Below are 19310 nucleotides of genomic sequence, written 5' to 3'. Positions count from 1 at the left end.
ACTCTGTACCCGGAGGGAAGAAGCCACTCTATATGTTCAGGGTAGGGATAGGATAAGGAAATGTAACTCATAGGTTAAAATCTGCTACACATGATCCTGTCTATTAGTACTTTACAAGATCCTTGAGAAATGGGACAACATATTTTCCACATTGGTACTCTATCTACTCCACCCATGGGAAGTTATCAAGGACATTTTAATAATTACCCTAAAGTTGCCAGTGGTGGTGATGGGCAATGTTTTCCTGCAAAAGCAATAATCTAATGAGTATGTAACAAAGTAGAAGATACTACTATTCCAAACTTCTGCTTTCACATTAATGTAACAAAATAGAAGTTTCAAAGGTCAATAGTTTTCAACCCAGCTGGAGACCATACCATAAGAGTGTCATTAGTTTGGAATCTAGTCAGCACTGGGACTAGTCTACATGCTTAAAGTCAGGGACAGATACTGATGTAGACATCAGCCAAATGAGAGGATTTTGAATTACATTGTTTTTTTCATGTGCTCATGTATCAGCTTTGTACTTCTAACTTAGTGAAAGGTTTGCAAGATTGGCTAGATAGTGCAAATCCAACTTAACTTTAAGGCCTTTTAAGTTCACAAATGATGTAAAATCCTTTGCTCCTTTTAAAATTAAGGGAACTTGTGGCTTGATTTAGTCTTGGTACTCAAGGAGTGGCTAGCCAATTTTCTAACACATAGAGTAGTCTTAGGATCAGAAGAAATGCATTCCTATTTTGACTGCTTCAATGTTTTTCTCTTTGGCTCTGAACAAACGATGGCATTATGAAACTATGCAAGATTGGAGTAAAAAGACCTGATTTCTCCATTACCTGCTACAAAGTTGTCCTATAACATTGACTAATCATCTGTTTTTCTTAGGACTCATTTCTACCTCTGAATAAATAGAGATGGGGTTAGATGACTCTAACAGCTAATAATTCAATGCATTCATTTCAACTTTTTGCGTTTCATCTTTGCCATTTAAAAAATATCTCCAGGGGCGCCTGGGTGGCGCAGTCGGTTAAGCGTCCGACTTCAGCCAGGTCACGATCTCGCGGTCCGTGAGTTCGAGCCCCGCGTCAGGCTCTGGGCTGATGGCTCGGAGCCTGGAGCCTGTTTCCGATTCTGTGTCTCCCTCTCTCTCTGCCCCTCCCCCGTTCATGCTCTGTCTCTCTCTGTCCCAAAAATAAATAAAAAACGTTGAAAAAAAAATTTAAAAAAAAAAATTAAAAAAAAAAATAAAAAATATCTCCAGATCAACAAATAAGGCAAAGTGTTTCCTGGCCTTTAGAAGAAAGGCATGATGCACTTCTAGTCTTTTGATGTTAAATGCACACACATTAGAGTTAGGGAGGTTTTCTGCCCTGCCAAGTATCTTCCATCACTGTTCCTTTTCAATTCTGTAAACATTTATTGAGTTTATTGCATTAAGAACTAACGTAAAATGTGTGCCTTAAGAGGTGTATGATAAATAATTGATATTGCATTGTCCTTAAGATTTGTATAGTGCAAAGGTAGTAATGTGTAAGTTCGTCTGTATCTTCCCCTCATAAAATCTCTTGAAATTGGTAAATTAACATAGCTTTCAGCTTCAACGATCTCATCAAACATATTTACATGCTTGATCTGCATGTAACTCTGTCTTAATATGGAGCTTGTTACTATTGGAAATAAGACTTTTGGGGAACTAATAAAAAGTTTTTCAAGGACAGTTGGTCATAAAAAGTAATGGTCGAACATCAACATGAGCACAACAGTGAACCCAGTGAAAATGCATTGCAACAGCACAGGATTTTGTAATAGCATTTCAGCTTGGTTCCCTGTTCATCTCTAAGGAATTTCCTTATTCTCTGGATTAAGAAATAAGTAACATATCCTGAAGATATGAAACTTAATCTTACTTCTACCAACTAAGTGCAGAGGTGACAGGAAAACTAAAAGACTGTAATAGCATGGTATGAAAGAGGACTAGTCTAAGAGTCAGAGACTAGGATTTTCATCACAGTTCTGCTATTATTTGCCTGGGTTACCCATGGGCCAGCCACCTGGTTCCTCAGAGCCTCAGTGTTCTCTCCTAGAAAATATGATATCGTTCAATGTCCTTTCCTGACTCATCATTCTATGAATTGATGCTTCCAGGTGAAGGAAACAAATAGATCAGATTGTTCCTGTATTCATAGATCTGTTGGGATTCATTTTCTGTGAAATACTTTTCTTCCTCTTCCTCAAGCACAAAGGTAGAGCTTTCCATTCTAGGCATTCTTCCCAAGGTGCTTAATTGGGAATACTGCCTGCTACCAAATCACCTTTGTTTGCTCTAGTTACTATAGCCTTATAGACTTTGGGCTAAGAGAGTGAAAGCCGGGGAAGGAAACTGGGAGATCATCTATAACCACCTCTTTTATAGATAATGATATTGACCCTGAGTGGTTCGGTGACTTTCCATCCAGTTCCACAGCATCTAAAGCAAGGGAACACGTTTCTAACATGAGGTTTTGTGATTACCTCATTGACATTTTTTCCCACTTGTTTATCTTTACTACATGGCGCATTGGTGATTTTTAACGAATTCCACAAAATAATAATAGGATAATCTCCTCATTTCATCCTTTTATTGTGTAAGTAATAACTTTTTTTTTAATTTTTTTTAACGTTTTTTATTTATTTTTGGGACAGAGAGAGACAGAGCATGAACGGGGGAGGGGCAGAGAGAGAGGGAGACTCAGAATCGGAAACAGGCTCCAGGCTCCGAGCCATCAGCCCAGAGCCCGACGCGGGGCTCGAACTCACGGACCGCGAGATCGTGACCTGGCTGAAGTCGGACGCTTAACCGACTGCGCCACCCAGGCGCCCCAGTAATAACTTTAATAATAACATTAGACTGTTGTAGCTTCTGGAAACATGTCTTATTTCGTTGTCACATATATACTAAGTTAGGGATTGAGAAGGATTTTGAAGAGAAGAAGTCAAATTTGTGTTTTTCACCAAGAAATTTTTTTTTTAATTTAATAAATGTTAAGTGATCATCTTCTGAAGTGTCCAACTTTTGAAGAAAAGTTAAAGCTTTCAATACCACCAGATTTTTCTCTCTTTTTTCTGTTTTGTCTCATCAATCTGAGGACAGCAGAGAAGTTAATGTTCAACCTGGTAGGAACTTTGTTAGGTTTAATAAAATTTGCTTAATAAGTTATAACTGTTGCAATATAGGGTCACTCTAAAGCTTGCCAATGGTTGGCCTGACATCAACAGCCATGTCTGCAATATTGTACCCTGATTCCCTTTGTAAAAGGTTGACAAAAAGAGGTTGCTATAGTAATTTTTTGAAAACATTTCTGTTGCAACCGTGTGGCAAGGTTCTCATGAAGAAGGTACTTGAGCTTAGTCCTTGCCTTGGCTAACAAAGTTATAAACTCCCAGAGGTGCCCATATTTACTACAGAGAAATAACCCAAACTTGTTTTCTTTTTCATAGGAGGTTGTACTCGAGGAAGGTACCATTGCTTATCAAAATTGGGTTAAAACAGGCACAGAAGTTTACAGACAGTTTTGGATCTATGATGTGCAAAACCCACAGGAAGTGGTAGCTAACAGCAGCAAAATTAAAGTTAAACAAAGAGGTCCTTACACGTACAGGTGAGTCCTCACAAATAAGTGGCATTCTTTCCTTGACCATACATATTTCTGAAAATCTTCCACTTGAAAAATGCCATTGTTTTCAGATGTACTTCTTCCTGTTCCCCAGTAAAATATCATGAAATATTTTGTTTCTGCCTATATGGAATCCTGATAAGGATTTAATAAGAAATATAGATTTTATTATAAATTCAGCAGTATCAGATAACAACCCTACATTTAAGAAGTCACAGGTGTTTTACACTTACGACATATATTCTCAACAACTCTGACATATGCATGCATAATAGAAAAAATCTTATCAGAATTTTAAGAACCAGAATATTTTAAGATCCTAAAATTGTATACATTTTATCAGTTATTCTCAAAGTGTGGTTCCCACCCCGACAGCAACAGCCTCACCTGGGAACTTGGTAGAAACACAAATTCTGAGAATCTGCAGATTTTCCCAGATCAAATGAATCAGAGACTCTTGGGTTGGAGCCCAGCAATGAGTTTTACAAATCCTCTGGGTGATTCCAGTACTTACTCACTTTTGAGAACCACAGAATTAAACTGATTTTATGTAACCGCAGTACCTGCTAAGGATTTCTAGAAACTAATTTCCAAGTCATATGGGTGTTTATATTGATTCAGTGGCTTCATTCTTATATTTTCTCCAGAACTGAGACCAAAATGCTATGCCTTTCTCTTATATACCCTAATAGTTTAACACAATTCTAAATAGAATGTTCGGGTATTAGAACTAGAGGGGAATGATTAGCTAGGACTTTTCGTTTTGTATACTAAAAAACTGACACCAAGGGATATGAAGTGATTGTTATGTTTACACAGACCTAAGAGATGGTACCTCCTAGATTTTTGTGCGTATTTTTATTTCTTATTTAAATTATACACTATGTGTTTTCTCCAACTATCGAAGTAACACAGGGGGGAATGAGGTGCTAAAAGCACTAACTGTAACCAAGGATTAGATTTATGATATCCATGTGGGAACACCATTAAGTCCTGCTGTATCATTTGTTATACAAATGTGTGATTTTCCCTCAAGGATAATTACAACTAGTTACTTAGTTTGATCAGTTTTTATCACAAAATTACATATTTATTATGATTTCATATAACTCGTAGTTTTAATATCTGTTTTAGATAGTCTACATAGTTTCTTTTCCATGCATTAATATATTTTTAGATTGACTACTCACACACAAAATATAATAAAATAACAGTAGTTGTGAAGGTAGTGGCTGCTGCCATAGTATGTGATATATAAGCTACAGAGGGCTGTGGTGACTTTTCTGTCCTAGCAATTGTCCCCAAGCCTCCTGTCTCTGTGCATATGTCTGTGACTATTCACAGTACTGTTGAAGAACACTTGGTTTTCATTGTTAAAAAACAAAACAAAACAAAACAAAAAAACCTTGGAAAATGTTTTTTTCATGGTCTTAAAGTTACCATGTTATTATCAAAAACTTATATGAGGTGTGCATGGGTGACTCAGTTTGTTAAGTGTTTGATTCTTGATCATGGCTTCATGGCTCAGGTCATGATCTCTGAGTCATGCGATCAAACCCGGTGCTCGGCTTAACACAGAGCACGGAGCCTGCTTGGGATTCTTGCTCTCTCCCTCTCTCTCTGCTCCTCCCCTGCTTGTGCTCTCTCTTTCAAAATAAACAAGTAAACTTAAAAAAAAAAAAAAAAAAAGCCTATGTGATTATCTTACTCCAAAAAAAATTGTTAAGAAATAATAATCTAAGAAAAAATGTTTAAAAAATTATAACTTGACTGAACTGCATGCGTGTGAGGAAACTGAATAGTTGTTAGAATTTGAGAACTCTTTCACTTTTATTTTGCAGGGGTATTTTTTTTTTTATTTTTAAAGATATTCCTTGAGATATGTAGAAACAAACAATACTGAATCTAGCCCTAGACAGCTAATACATAGTTACTTTTTAGAGACTTTAACCTATCTCTCTAAGGGACAAAAGGGTTAGTTTAGATTTACTTGGAGAAGCAATGAGGGGAAGGTTGAATTAGGGAAGTGGGATTTGCAGCTAAAGTTTATAAACAATAAATCCCATTTATATAACAATGTTAAAGGGAATTCTAAACTAGGGTTCATCTTAAGATGTCACCAAAATGGAGTCATTAGTGTCTGTCTGGATACCCTAAATAAGAAAATAATTGATTACCTTTCAGAAAAAGTTAATAATTTCATATTCTTCCTAACAGCTAATAAGTTTTACTGAACCTGCCTCCCTATAAATTATACCCTGAATACATTTGAAATTGGAAGTGTAGAAGGATGTCCCTCTTCAAACACAACCACAGCTTATTTGGCTGATGTCTCTTAAAGTGAGTTTACTGAAATTTTGACAAGGTACAGCATTGGTCAAAGCATGAAATTGCCTGGATTGAGATCTTAATTATACATATTGTAAATTACGTGGTCTCTATGAAGACTCATTAATTCCTTGAGAATATTCTCAGGTCCAACATTAATCTTTTATTTAAAAAAATTTTTTTTAATGTTTATTTAATCTTGAGAGAGAGAGACAGAGTGTGAGTGGAGGAGGGGCAGAGAGAGAGAGGGAAACACATAATCTGAAGCAGGCTCCAGACTCTGAGCTGTCAGCACAGAGCCGGACGACATGGGGCTTCATGAACTACAAAATCATGACCTGAGCCTAAGTCAGAGGCTTAACTGACTGAGCCGCTCAGGCACCCCTCATCTTTTATTTTTTTAAGTTACTTGGCTTTGGCAGGAGTACAAAGAAAGCAATTTGGGGCAAAGTCTAAGGCAAATTTCTCCCTTTTACCTCATTAACCAACACTTTCCAAAATCTGTGTACATTTTAATTTTTAAACAAAAGAATTGAGCGATTATGTTCTCCTTCTAAAAGTATTTTCTAAACACAGGCCTCAGTTAAAAGATTTTTCTCTTAGTGCCATCTACTGGTATAATGTTGTAAGTACAACTTAAGTAAATTGGAATCTGGGTAACATTTTGCTATTGTTTCAATTATTTTACATACATAAATTTTACTAAAAATTAAAGTACTTCAATTTTAAATGCTAATAGTAGGTTCTCTAATTTAAAATACAATTATGTAAGAAAAACTAGAAGTTGACTGTAACAGACTGTCTTGGGTGCTCTTTCGTATTTGTATATTCCTGGTATGTCTACAGTACTTCAAGAAGAATAAATAATAAACCTTTGATGACATTATATTAAAAATAAATTTTCTATAGTACTGTGAACTCTTTTAAAAGAATGTGAGCCATTAACTAATTTGTTTATTCATGCAAAAAATTATTTATCATGAACTCAATATGTGCCAGGCACTCTGCCTGTGGATACAAAACACTCATAATCCCTACCCTACAGGAATTTACAACTTTATTACACCGGAGTGAAATGTTGTTCCTTGTCCATGGGTTTTCAGTCTTTACCTTAGCTATCTATTCATCTCATGTATGGACATTCACATATATGATAGTGAAATGAATGATATATACCTCATTTTGTCTCAATAAACATCTTGTATTTGGAAAAGATTTTTCTTCATAATAATGAAGATTATTCATTCACCCTTCCCCATGTTCCTAAAAGGTATTTGGTACTTATAAGCCTAGACATTTTACAGCCAGGAGCTTAGAACTAATAAGTATTTAATATACGGCAGGAATGGTGAGGGGAATTGACCTGTAAAATGGAAATTATATTCCATTAGTTATCTTTCATTCTCATTAAAGTACTAGAAAATATGGAAAAGCCAGTGCTGAATACGCTATGTACTTAGAACATTCTTTCCCATTTAAGAAAATGTACTCTTAATATTCATTCCCCTACTGAAACCTTTCTAACTGTCTCCTCCTTACCCTCAGGATCAAGGCCAAACATTTGAGGATAGGATGCAACTCTTTTATGCTTGAGATCTTGCTTACTTCTGTGCTCTATTTCCCATGATACTCCTTATTCTCACCTTGCAATCCATCCAAATTCAACAATTTGTGTTTCTAACAATACACCATGGGTCTTTTTACCCCACTCCACCTAAACTTCTATTTGTCATTCAGACCACCTGGGTGGAATTGCTACCAAAATGGCTATCATTACTCCCACTATGACAGTCCTAAACCTGGATTTATATTTATTCTGGGTTTCCCCCTGGACTCTGCATAAGCTCTCATAATGACACATGTTACTTCTCCTATGTTGTGAAGATTTGGGATCACCTCTAATACACTAAAGACCCCGCACTGGCTTACTTGTCATTTTAAACCAATTGGTTGGCATCACTTGTGATGTATTCTATATACTCAAAAATTATTTGTTATGTGAATGGATGACATTTGAGACCTGTTCACTTGAGACAATTATTTTGAATTTTATTTACTTCTGGTTTTCAGAGTTCGTTATCTAGCCAAAAAAAATATAACCCACGATCCTGAGAACCACACAGTCTCTTTTCTTCAGCCCAATGAGGCCATCTTCGAGCCTTCACTATCAGCTGGAACAGAGAATGACACTTGGACTGTTCTCAATCTGGCTGTAGCAGTAAGTAGACAAACAACAAAAGTACTGGTTTTGAAATACTCTAGGATCCACTGTAGTGGATCTTATGATTAGAACTCTCATCAGATATTCTTCATTTTGTCATTTTAATAAAAATATGTTCCTATGTCATTATTTTGAATGGATTTAGCATCATTTGGAAAAATGACAAAATCATAACAACTGAATTGGAAGACTACTTTATCATTAAAAAAAAAAATAGGGTTGAATTTTAAATGTCTCCTTGTGACTGGCACTGAGGCAGAGAAATGTAGTCATCTAGGGATTAGATAAATTGTACTTTTTGTCCTGGCAAGATTGAGCAGTAATTTTAAAGATAAGGTTAGATTTGTTTCTATTAAACTTAAGGCTCGTATTAAATCCATCTGTGTTAAAAATATGATACTAAAATTGATGTCTCAAACAGTGATTTTTTTTTTATAGGCTGCACCCCATCTCTACCCAAATACATTTGTTCAAGTGGTACTCAATTCACTTATCAAAAAGTCAAAATCTTCCATGTTTCAAAAAAGAACTGTGAAAGAGCTCTTGTGGGGCTATAAAGATCCGTTCTTGAGTTTGGTTCCATATCCTATTTCCACGACAGTTGGTGTGTTTTTTCCTGTGAGTACCAAATGTGAATGTTGATTTTTTATATCTTAGATAAATATAATGACATTGGCAATTTATAATTTTACAACTTAGTTTGTTCACATGATTTCTGATCTGGGAGTAGATATTCTAATTTTTTATTTTATTATTTTTATTATTTATTTATTTATTTACTTATCTTGAGGTTATTCTAATTTTTTAAAGTCTCTATCTCAGATGGCTCTGTAGTTAGAAAATTTTACTCATATAAATTTAACAATTAAATTTAAAATGAATAAACTGAGATTTAATTAGGTTTCCATTCTTTGATAAATACACAATTGTCTAAAATAGGTTGTAAGCCAATAAGCCTGCGAATAATATTTTCTGTTTTGATTCCCCTTATAAAAAAATCAAGTTTAATACTGTATTTTTCTTTGTGTTAAATGTATTCATCTTAACATTCCTCCTTCTCCAGAACTCTCACAAATTTGTGTTAATAAAAATTTAAAAGTTAGCCTAAATTGGAACACAGTGAGATTGACAAATCAGCAATGTCCTATTTTAATGCACTTTGTCAAAGATATGGCAGTTTGCAGATGAAAGAAAAAGTGAATTTGGCAATGTACTTACAGTTTAATATTTTGAATTATAAATAGGACAAGCTAACTATTGAATTAGAATTTTGACTGATTTATTTGGCACTATATGTGATATTAGTTATATTCTCCAGTTTATTGTTGTTATTTTACTTTTAGATAGTGTTTAGGATTGAAAGGTTATATGCCACTAAATAGGAATGTAGAAAGCTTTAAAGGATCAGAGATTCAGTTACTATGTTTTGACTCAAAAACTCTTAACATCTTTCCTTGGCTGATTGCATTTTTAATTTTGTAGGCCTAAGTTTTATATCCACTTGTTAAAGATCATAACATTTAGAAAGAAAACAAAAAATATCATAACATTTAGAAAACCTCTAGAAGTCTTCCCTTGTTCTCAAAGTTTTTTCTTAATATCCCCTTACCTCAATATAATAGGAGTAGTGATCAAAATTGCCTTACTGGCTTAGTTATGACCAGAGTTTGGATCATGGCAACTTCTGGTATTGGTCTTTCTTCCTTTGTCTCAACCCCTAGCACAAATTTGAGGTGCCATTTATAGCCTATGTTTTTAAAGTGTTAAAGACCAATAATTTTAAAACTTGATTGCATATATATTTCAGGCCACATAAAATAATTATTAATTATCGATAACTGGTATTTGAAAAATATGAACATGAGTTACATACTTTATAACTTGGAAACTATGACTTGTCCTAGAAGTAATTTCTTCTTGTACATATCTTTTCAGTACAACAACACTGCAGATGGAGTTTATACAGTTTTCAGTGGGAAAGACAACATAAACCAAGTTGCCATAATTGACACGTACAAAGGTAAAAAGTAAGTATCCAGGTAAAGTGTGTGAACTCCAAAGCAGGAGGGGTATTTATTTAACAACTGCTAAGGCACAGGCACTAACTATGGTCCAGATCTGCCTATATCTCAGCCCTGGAACTTCGTGTTCTTTGAGGTGTTAACCCTCTAGTTGTGACAACTGATCACTAGTGCATAGTTGCTAAATATCAGCCTCACTATAGAATTAGCTTTACCTTTGTACACAGGTTCTCTTACATAAAGAAATCCAAAGTGAATTCCATCTCTGTTGCATGGCCACCATCACAGTACACTCATACGGCCACAAATGAAAGGAAGAAAAGCATTACATCAGCTGATCAACTAGCAGATAGAAAAACATAGTTTTCTGGGTGTGTTTAACTTGTTGTATTGAGCCTATCAAATAAAAATTGTTCATTCCACAGCATGATTTCATGTGTCTCTATAAAGTTGAAAACTTAATGAATCCATGCAGATGTTGTCATGGCGTTTTCCTTCAAAATTTCTTAATTTGCTATATTGATAAATCAGCATTTTATACCTTTATCAGTGCAAAAGTGGAATTAGTACTGCAAATATAGTTCTAAAGTTGCCATATTAAACTTGAAAATAAAGACCAGGCCTCCTCTGAAGTAGTAATAGAATGATTACTATTCTATCTTGTTACTACTGGATTACTACTATGCTACTATTCTGAATGAATAGTAGATAGTCATGATTTGCTTTTTTCCTTAGCTCCTGCTTAATCATCTAGAGTACACATAATTTATCATGTAAACTTATCATGTAACAAAGGAAGAATCTCAATAAATGTCAGGGAAGAAAGTCATCTTCTCTTTTAATCAAGGTTAATAAATATGCTTTGGATCAGTTATTTCCTGGAAAGAATACAGTAATCAAAATTCAGAGAGATTAAAGGTTTTTATTAATTAATACAAGTAACCACTGCCTCACACTGAGTCCTTATCTAAAAATTGCATACAACCATTAAATATTCACTTAGGTAGTAGTTTTTCTTCTATAGATTCCATACTAACATCTTTTTATAGAAAAATATAGTGGAGGAAAACTCACACTCCTAAATGCTTATTGCAATGAAATCACATCACTGTCTATTGAGAAACACAAGCACTTTTGCCTTTTCAATATTACAGAGATATTTTGAGGAGAGTTACTAAGTGCTTCTAATTGGAGTAAGAATTCCACCTCAGTTTAAGATTTGATAAGCTTAATGTAACTGATCATGGGAAGACTGAGCATGGTTAACAGTTTATTCCGTTTTTAAAAAAAGTAACATATTAAAAAAATAAAAATAAATAAACAGTGAGACTAATTAGAAAAAAAAATTTTTTTAATAAAAAAGAAGCAATAACTTCCCTTGACATCTCGCTAGATGATACATTATCAGTGGGGAAAAACCTGGTTTTGCATCACCAAAAAGTGGCTGAGGATACAGAGAAATTTTTACTACTATTTTTATTGCTTCCAGTTATATATACATATATCTTACTTAGACATCAGTATATAAATTAATAAACTCTGTCCTTTATTTTTTTAATGTTTTTATTTATTTTTGAGACAAAGAGAAACAGCATGAGCAGGGGAAGGGCAGAGAGAGAGGAAGACTCAGAATCCGAAGCAGGTTCCAGGCTCTGAGCTGTCAGCACAGAGGCTGACACAAGGCTCGAACTCACAGACTGTGAGATCATGACCTGAGCTGAAGTCAGACACTTAACCAACTGAGCCACCCCAGTGCCCCAACTCTGTCCTACTTTAATGCAAGCTTATGCAAGAGTTAAAAGGGAGAAAAGTATAAATTGATGATCTATATGTTTCCATCTCTTTCTTCGACATCAGCTTTTCTTTCTTCCCTACACCCCTCTTCTCCCTCATACTCCCTCCCTCAAATATGAAGAAAACCACTTCATATTTACCTATATATTTTGAAAACTCAACATATTACCAAATAGTTCATTTCTCCAAATGGAAAAAAAAAATTCTCTGCTATGTAGAGATATAATTTCTGAGGTATTTCTCCTTTTTCTTTTTTCAGAACTGCTTTCTATTCTAAGTTGTGTTAACATTTGGCACTTTTTATTTTATAATCTGGCACTTAATGGTATTGGGCACTTAATTTATCTCAACAAGATGAAACCTTCAAACAAAACATAAACCACAGGACTTAGAACATTGCTTAAACTTAGCATTTGTCACACATCTAATCTTTATTTTAGCAATATTGAATCATAATAGACTAAGTAATATGAGAAAGGTACTCTAGAAAAAAGAATGTTTATTCATTTCCTTTCTTTTTATTCCAAAGGAATCTCTCCTATTGGCCAAGTTATTGTGACATGATTAATGGTACAGGTAAGGGCATTTGTTTTGTGGTAATAATCACCATGAACCCACCTCCCTCTCTCCCACAAATTCCACCACTGTACTTACAATGTTCTGAGTGTTAAGGGTATGCGTTTACCTATCTTTATATCCCAAGGACATAATTGAGAGTGTCTATTGTTACACAGGCTTAGTAAATGTCTGCCTAATGTGATGGGATTTCTGAAGATTAATCCTTGAGGATTAGCCTTTACTGCATTACTAGGGAAACATTTGATTAGTAAAACCTTGACTACATGAACTATCTTCATGGCAACAGAAGTAAAAGAGTAAAAAGAAAAACTTAGAAAAGTAGTTAATATTCACATGTTTTATAAATACTGTACAGAAAATGATTTAAAATTGAAACATTTTAAAAATGAAGATAATTACAAAAGGTAAAATTTACTTTCAAGTGAGATTTCAAGCAGAAGTAGAAACTGTGAAGTTGCAAGACAGCCCTGTATTTCCGAATAAGGTGATCAGAATGAAAGAAAAAGAAAAACAAAAACTTGACAGGTTTCATGCCCACTAACCATGAAAAATGTGTGCAAAAATGAATATTCTGAACTAGAAGTGGGGAGAAAAGAAAGTAGAAGGAACTTAGATTTGCAGCATGGTTAGATTTGGCTTCTTCTTCTCCATGAAGAAAAGCAAAGTACACATAGACATATTAGTTTAAGAACTAAGGTTTTAAAAAGCAAATGGGGATCAATACCATGAGGTAATTAAAACCTGAGATAAGGTAAGCTCTCAGCAATGCAGAAGCAAAGACAGAGAAGCATGATGTTTACAAAGCTGGTGAGGCAGTACCCTGTAGGAAAACAATATATTAAAGATGAAGAAAGTTAAATACAAAGTTATGTAAAGGGTGGGGAATAAGAACAAAACACAGGGTATTTACTTTCCCAAAGGTACTGTTGAGCTTTACATGCCTATTTAATTTTGTTACCACTGTCTTCTAGAAAACAACAGCAAAAACACAGTTGAGTTTGCTTTGTACAAGTTTCAAGAAATCCCTAAACAAAGCATTTCTGCAAATAAATTGTCAAGTGTCCTAATACTACTAACTCCAATAATTACATAAGTGTAGTAGTTTAGACTTTAAATACAGAGAAACAGATTGTACTGCTCCTTAATAGTAATGGATTCTTAATGGTAATGAAAAGAAAAAAAAAAAAAAGCTATTAAACAATTCTGTCCAAAGCTAATACGTTTTAAAAGGGGAGGCAAAGGATTCATTAATCACAAAAATATAAGTACATGAGCATCAGGCATAAAGTTAAAAGTATCTAAGAGGAAAAAAAGAAGGAAAACAAATGAGGATCAGAGGGAGATTGGACAGAGCAGAGGACTCAGATGTGATCACTGGGAGAGAGATTCTTGGTTGATGGCCTCAGAGAAAAGCAACCAACAAAACTGAAAAAGTCATAGTATAGAAGTGTCCCCTCCACCTTCAGTGAGTAAGAGACAGAACATGAAAATGTTGATACACATCTGAATGTTTAAAAAAAAAGTCTGCAATCTTGTACTTATTTCCATAGTACTTGTTAGAAATAATTATGGCATAATCTTAAATGATATTTCAGTAATAATTCTTACAGCTTTTTAATGTATTCTTTTCCTTCAATGGTTAAAGTGTTGGAAAGGCAAGTTGGAGATGATGTCCACTGAGTCACCTATCTGGGGAGTTTAAACTAAACTCTAATATCCAATGCTCTCAATACCACAATCACATTCACTGTGATATTCTATTTCATTGATCACAAGAGTATAAGTGAAATGTAATAAGATCACAAGGTTGAAGCGTAATTGAAGGATGGGCACTGTTTACAACAAACACATTCAGTTCTGTGGCTCATTTTAGTGATACTTATTTGAGAAGCTAATAGAGGAGTTATCGAGTGATTTCTTCATATATCCAGTGTGTTCCATGGATCATAACCATAGTAGAAATTCAATAAATACAACAAAATCCTTTTTGTAAGGTGATGGATATATTTCAAAGCAGTTAGAGGAAATTCTAGTTAGTGAATTTTAATAAATTTTTAAAATATTACTCAACCATTAGGACAGACGAATGAATCCCTATAAAATGTAAGAAAAACATAACTCTAACTGAAGTCCTAAGTGAATTTCATAGAAATAAAAGTGCCACTCTCCTTAAAGGGTGGGGAGATTTCAAAAACAAACACAATCACAATTTTAACAACATGTGATTTTGCTATTATTTTTGTAAATATTTGTTTTTAAGGTGTGGGGAAATTTAACATGGAACTAAATACCAATGAATATATATAGTATACAGACTTACTGAATATGGTAGCTGCTAGCCCTGTGTTGCTATTAAGGAATTGAAATGTGCTATAAATATAAAATACACATGGGATTTTGCTAATTTTTAGATCGATTACATGTTGAAATGATGGCATTTGAGATACATTGGGTTAAAAAAATATGTACCTGTTTTGTTTTTTTCCTAAAAGAAATTGGCTACTAAAGAATTTAAAAAGTACATCTACAGTTTGCATTATATTTCTATTGACCATACTGGAATAGAGATTTCTAGATTTTTCTAGGATACACATTACATCTAATCCCTTGCCACTGGCTTGATTTTTGAACAGACGCAGCCTCATTTCCACCTTTTGTTGAGAAGACGCGAGTGTTACGTTTCTTTTCTTCTGACATTTGCAGGTAAGACCAAGACGCCCAATGTATTTCTGTAACTTAGAATTTTTTTTCCTCAAGTGACAAAGCACAGACCAAGAAGGTTATACTTAATAATTATGTTTTCTGAGAAGACTAAAATACACATAGGGAAATTTTTCTTGATTTATTCAGGATAAATACAATATGGAATTGATAATGTGCTTATTAACTTTTCTAAAAATTGAGGGCTGCAGGAGGATATTTTACATAATGCAAATTATTTTATTCTCATTTTTAAGCGTGAACTATTTTTTTTAAAAAAACTAAACTAGTAGTATATTCAATAGCAATTATGTATAGAAGGGCATCCCCATCTTTCTAATGTTGTCCAGAGAAGATGATGCCATTGTCACAGAACTATGTTAATGTCACATTAACAGCCTCTTTTAAAAACGGTGGAACCCAGTAGATATCACATAAGCATTGGAACCCACGCCAGTTCACTCTTAGCCCTTTTCCTAAAGATCATATGTTTATGGGCAAACATTTAAAATATCTCAGTATTTTCCTTACCTGTAAAATTGAAGAGAGCAGTGTTTCTTCATATAGGGTTATGTGGGGATTAGAAGAAATAGGTATAGAGCCCCCGCACATTGCCTAGGTGTTGGTGAATACTAAGTAAACGATGGAGGCACTCAGTAAATAATGAGATGTATATCAAGAACTCACATGCAAGTACCTCAGTGAGTATGTGGTCTTTCTCTCCAGGATTAAGTTTTGAAAGAAAGAAATTTTAATTGTATTTCCTGTAACCTGGGCACAAATAAAGGATTTGAGGGAAGTCATATAAATATTTAATCTACAGAGGAAATTAACTATGAGAAACGTCTTCAGTGTAAATAATCCATGGTAATACATAAGCAAAAATTGCTCTTGGAAGCTTTTGAGAACAAAGAATAGCTCACGCTCAGGTATTGTGTCCTGGTATGCCTTAAAATTTCACAAGAAAGTTTTTTCATGTGAATTAAATGAGGATTTAAAATTCTAACAAGAGTATCCAATCTTTCTTTTAATTTTTTTTAACATTTATCTATTTTTGAGAGACTGAGAGAGAGCACGAGCAGAGGAGGGACATAGAGAGAGAGAGAGAGATAGGGAGACACAGAATATGAAGCAGACTCCAGGGTTGGAGCTGTCAGCACAGAGCCTGATGTGGGGCTCAAACCCACGAACTGCGAGATCATGACCTGAGCCATAGGTCATTTGCTGACCTGAGCCATAGGTCAATTGCTTAACTGACTGAGCAAACCAGGCGCCCCAAGTATCTAATCTTTCTTATTTAAAGCAAGAATATAATCTAAAAATAAGAGGAAAAAATAATCTCTAGAATGTAGTTTAGGTTCCTGGAATAAAGCTCTTTTTTCTCTGTGTTTAGGTCAATCTATGCTGTGTTTGGAGCTGAAATTAACCTGAAAGGAATCCCTGTCTATAGATTTGTTCTTCCATCCATGGCCTTTGCATCTCCACTTCAAAATCCAGATAACCATTGTTTCTGCACAGAAACCGTTATCTCCAATAATTGTACATCATATGGTGTATTAGACATTGGCAGATGCAAAGAAGGTAAGTGTTCTCAGTGTCACAGTCCATGATATAATTTGAAGCCTTGATGAGTGAGCATCATCAGGGAAATACAAATCAAAACCATGAGATACCACTTCACACTCATCAGAATGACTAAATTAGCAACACAGGAAACAGATGTCGGTGAGGATGCAGAGAAAGGGAAACCCTCCTACACTGTTGGTGGGAACACAAACTGGTGCAGCCACTCTGGAAAACAGTCTGGAGGTTCTTCAAAAAGTTAAAAATAGGGGCGCCTTGGGTGACCCAGTTGGTTAAGCATCCAACTTTGACTCAGATTATGATCTCATGGTTCGTGAGTTTCGAGCCCCGCATCGGGCTCTGTGCTGACAGCCTAGAGCCTGGAGCCTGCTTCGAATTCTGTGTCTCCCCCTCTCTCTGCCCCTCCCCTGCTCATGCATGCTCTCCTCTCTCACTCTCTCTCTCTCTCTCTCTCTATCAAAAATAAACAAACATTAAAAAACTTTTTTTAAAAAAGTTAAAAATAGAACTACCCCATTGCCCAGCAATTGCACTACTAGGTATTTACCCAAAGGATATAAAAATACAAATTTGAAGGGGCACATGCACCCCAGTGTGTATAGCATCATTATCAACAATAGTCAAACTATGCAAAGAGCCCAAATATCCATCGACTGATGAATGGATAAAGATATATCATATACCACAACTTCTGTATCCATTCATCATTAGATGGACATTTACACACACACATATATGCATACACGCACACACATATATACAATGGAATATTAGTTGGCCTTCAGAAAGAGTAAAATCTTGCCATTTGCAGTGCTATGGATGGAGCTAGAGGGTATTGTGCAGAGCAAAATAAGTTCATCAGGGAAAGACAAATACCGTATCATTCCACTCATATGTGGAATTTAAGAAACAAAACATATGAACATATGGGAAGGGACAAGAAAAGAAAGGGAGGCAAACCAAAAAGACTCTTATGTACAGAGAAGAAACTGAGGGTTGCTGGAGAGGAAGTGGATGGCGGATGGGTTAAATAGGTGATGGGTATTAAGGAGGGCACTTTGATGAGCACTGGATGTTACATGTAAGTGATGAATCACTAAATTCTACTCCTGAAACCAGTTTTACACTATATGGTAAATAAATAGAATTTTAATAAACACTGAAAAAAAATACACAAAATAAAATGCAACCTTGAGGCACCTGGGTGGCTCAGTCAGTTAAGTACCTGACTCTTGATTTCGGCTAAGGTCATGATCTTGAGGTTTGTGAGATCGATCTCCTCGTGGGGCTATGTGCTGACAAAGTCTGCTTGGGATTTTCTGTCTCCCTCTCTGTCTGTGCCCCTTCACCACTTGCTTGTGCGCACACTCTCTCTCAAAATAAATAAATAAACATTTTTTAAAAAATGCAACTTTTACCCAAGATCCCTTTCAACCAAAATTTAAAATTAAAGCGAGAAAGCAAGAAGACAGTTAAGGAAGCGTGGTAATAGAATAATTTTGCTTTGATTTTTGTTTTGTTTTTGAGGTCCCAGTTGTGTTCCAGTGTTGTGAAACTTAGTTATTATTAGGTAAAACCATACCGATATTTCCCTTCTACTTTGGACAATGTCTATTTAGGTCCTTAGCCCATTTTTTGTTATCTGGTTTTTTTCTTTTGTTTTTTGTTTTTTTTTGAGTTCTATGAATTCATTATATGTTTTTTATATCAACTACTTACTGAATATGTGGCTTGTATCCATTCCACAGTTACACTTTTCATTTTGTTGGATTCCTGGGCTCCTTTCAAATAGATGGTAAAACAAGAATAATTCCTAGAGTACTTTGAACATCCCAACTTGTCCATCTGCCATATTTCTAGATTTTTCTTCCCTAGAAATTGGTGAATAAAAATATGATTTCAATATGTCTCTGAAAGGAGAATTGACTTAAAAACAAAACTTGGAATCTTATTTAGCTCACCTTCATATTGGAGTCAATGTGAAGGCAAAAAAGAAGACCTCTTAAATTAATTCTCATTCACAGACTTATTACTGCCTGAAACAAGAACATGATTGAAATTTTATGCTCAGCAGCTCATCTTTACATATTGAAAATTGACATCTAAGGAAGAACAGCAGGCATTAACTTACTGTTTAATAGGATGATGCATAAATTTTTATTTTCTTTTTGTACAATAGTGATCAGGTAATATAATTCTCCCCCACCCTCACTCCCCAATCATTGTTCAAGCCTAGTTATGCATTCTTTTATTTAAAATTTTTATATTTGGGCTGCCTGAGTGGCTCAATCGGTTAAGCATCCGACTTAATTTCAGGTCATGATCTCGCGGTTTCTGAGCTTGAACCCTGTGTCGGGCCCTGTGCTGACAGCTCAGAGCCGGGAGCCAGCTTCTGATTCTGTGTCTTCCTCTCTCTCTCTCTGCCCCTCT

General features: G+C 34.9%; 1 protein-coding gene and 1 long non-coding RNA gene across 4 annotated transcripts in view; one reads left to right on the top strand and one right to left on the bottom strand.

The window, feature by feature from the left end:
* Nucleotides 1-19310, top strand: part of CD36 (CD36 molecule) — a 54524-nt gene that overhangs the window by 30252 nt on the left and 4962 nt on the right. For all 3 annotated transcript variants that reach the window (XM_058725272.1, XM_058725271.1, XM_058725273.1), the window contains 7 exons: nt 3478-3638; nt 8052-8199; nt 8641-8820; nt 10138-10229; nt 12547-12593; nt 15230-15299; nt 16690-16877. In XM_058725272.1, the coding sequence (XP_058581255.1) occupies nt 3478-3638; nt 8052-8199; nt 8641-8820; nt 10138-10229; nt 12547-12593; nt 15230-15299; nt 16690-16877 (886 nt within the window). The remainder of the gene's footprint in view (nt 1-3477; nt 3639-8051; nt 8200-8640; nt 8821-10137; nt 10230-12546; nt 12594-15229; nt 15300-16689; nt 16878-19310) is intronic.
* Nucleotides 3516-18959, bottom strand: LOC131509475 (uncharacterized). Its single transcript, XR_009260517.1, has 2 exons — nt 18600-18959; nt 3516-3788 (listed from the first exon to the last, which is right to left on the bottom strand). It is a non-coding gene; the product is annotated as an uncharacterized LOC131509475 (long non-coding RNA).

Source organism: Neofelis nebulosa, chromosome 4 (genome assembly GCF_028018385.1).
Source record: "Neofelis nebulosa isolate mNeoNeb1 chromosome 4, mNeoNeb1.pri, whole genome shotgun sequence".
NCBI classification, from domain to species: Eukaryota; Metazoa; Chordata; class Mammalia; order Carnivora; family Felidae; genus Neofelis; species Neofelis nebulosa.
The sequence above is the reverse complement of the archived record's forward strand: the minus strand, read 5'-3'. Positions and strand labels throughout refer to the sequence as shown.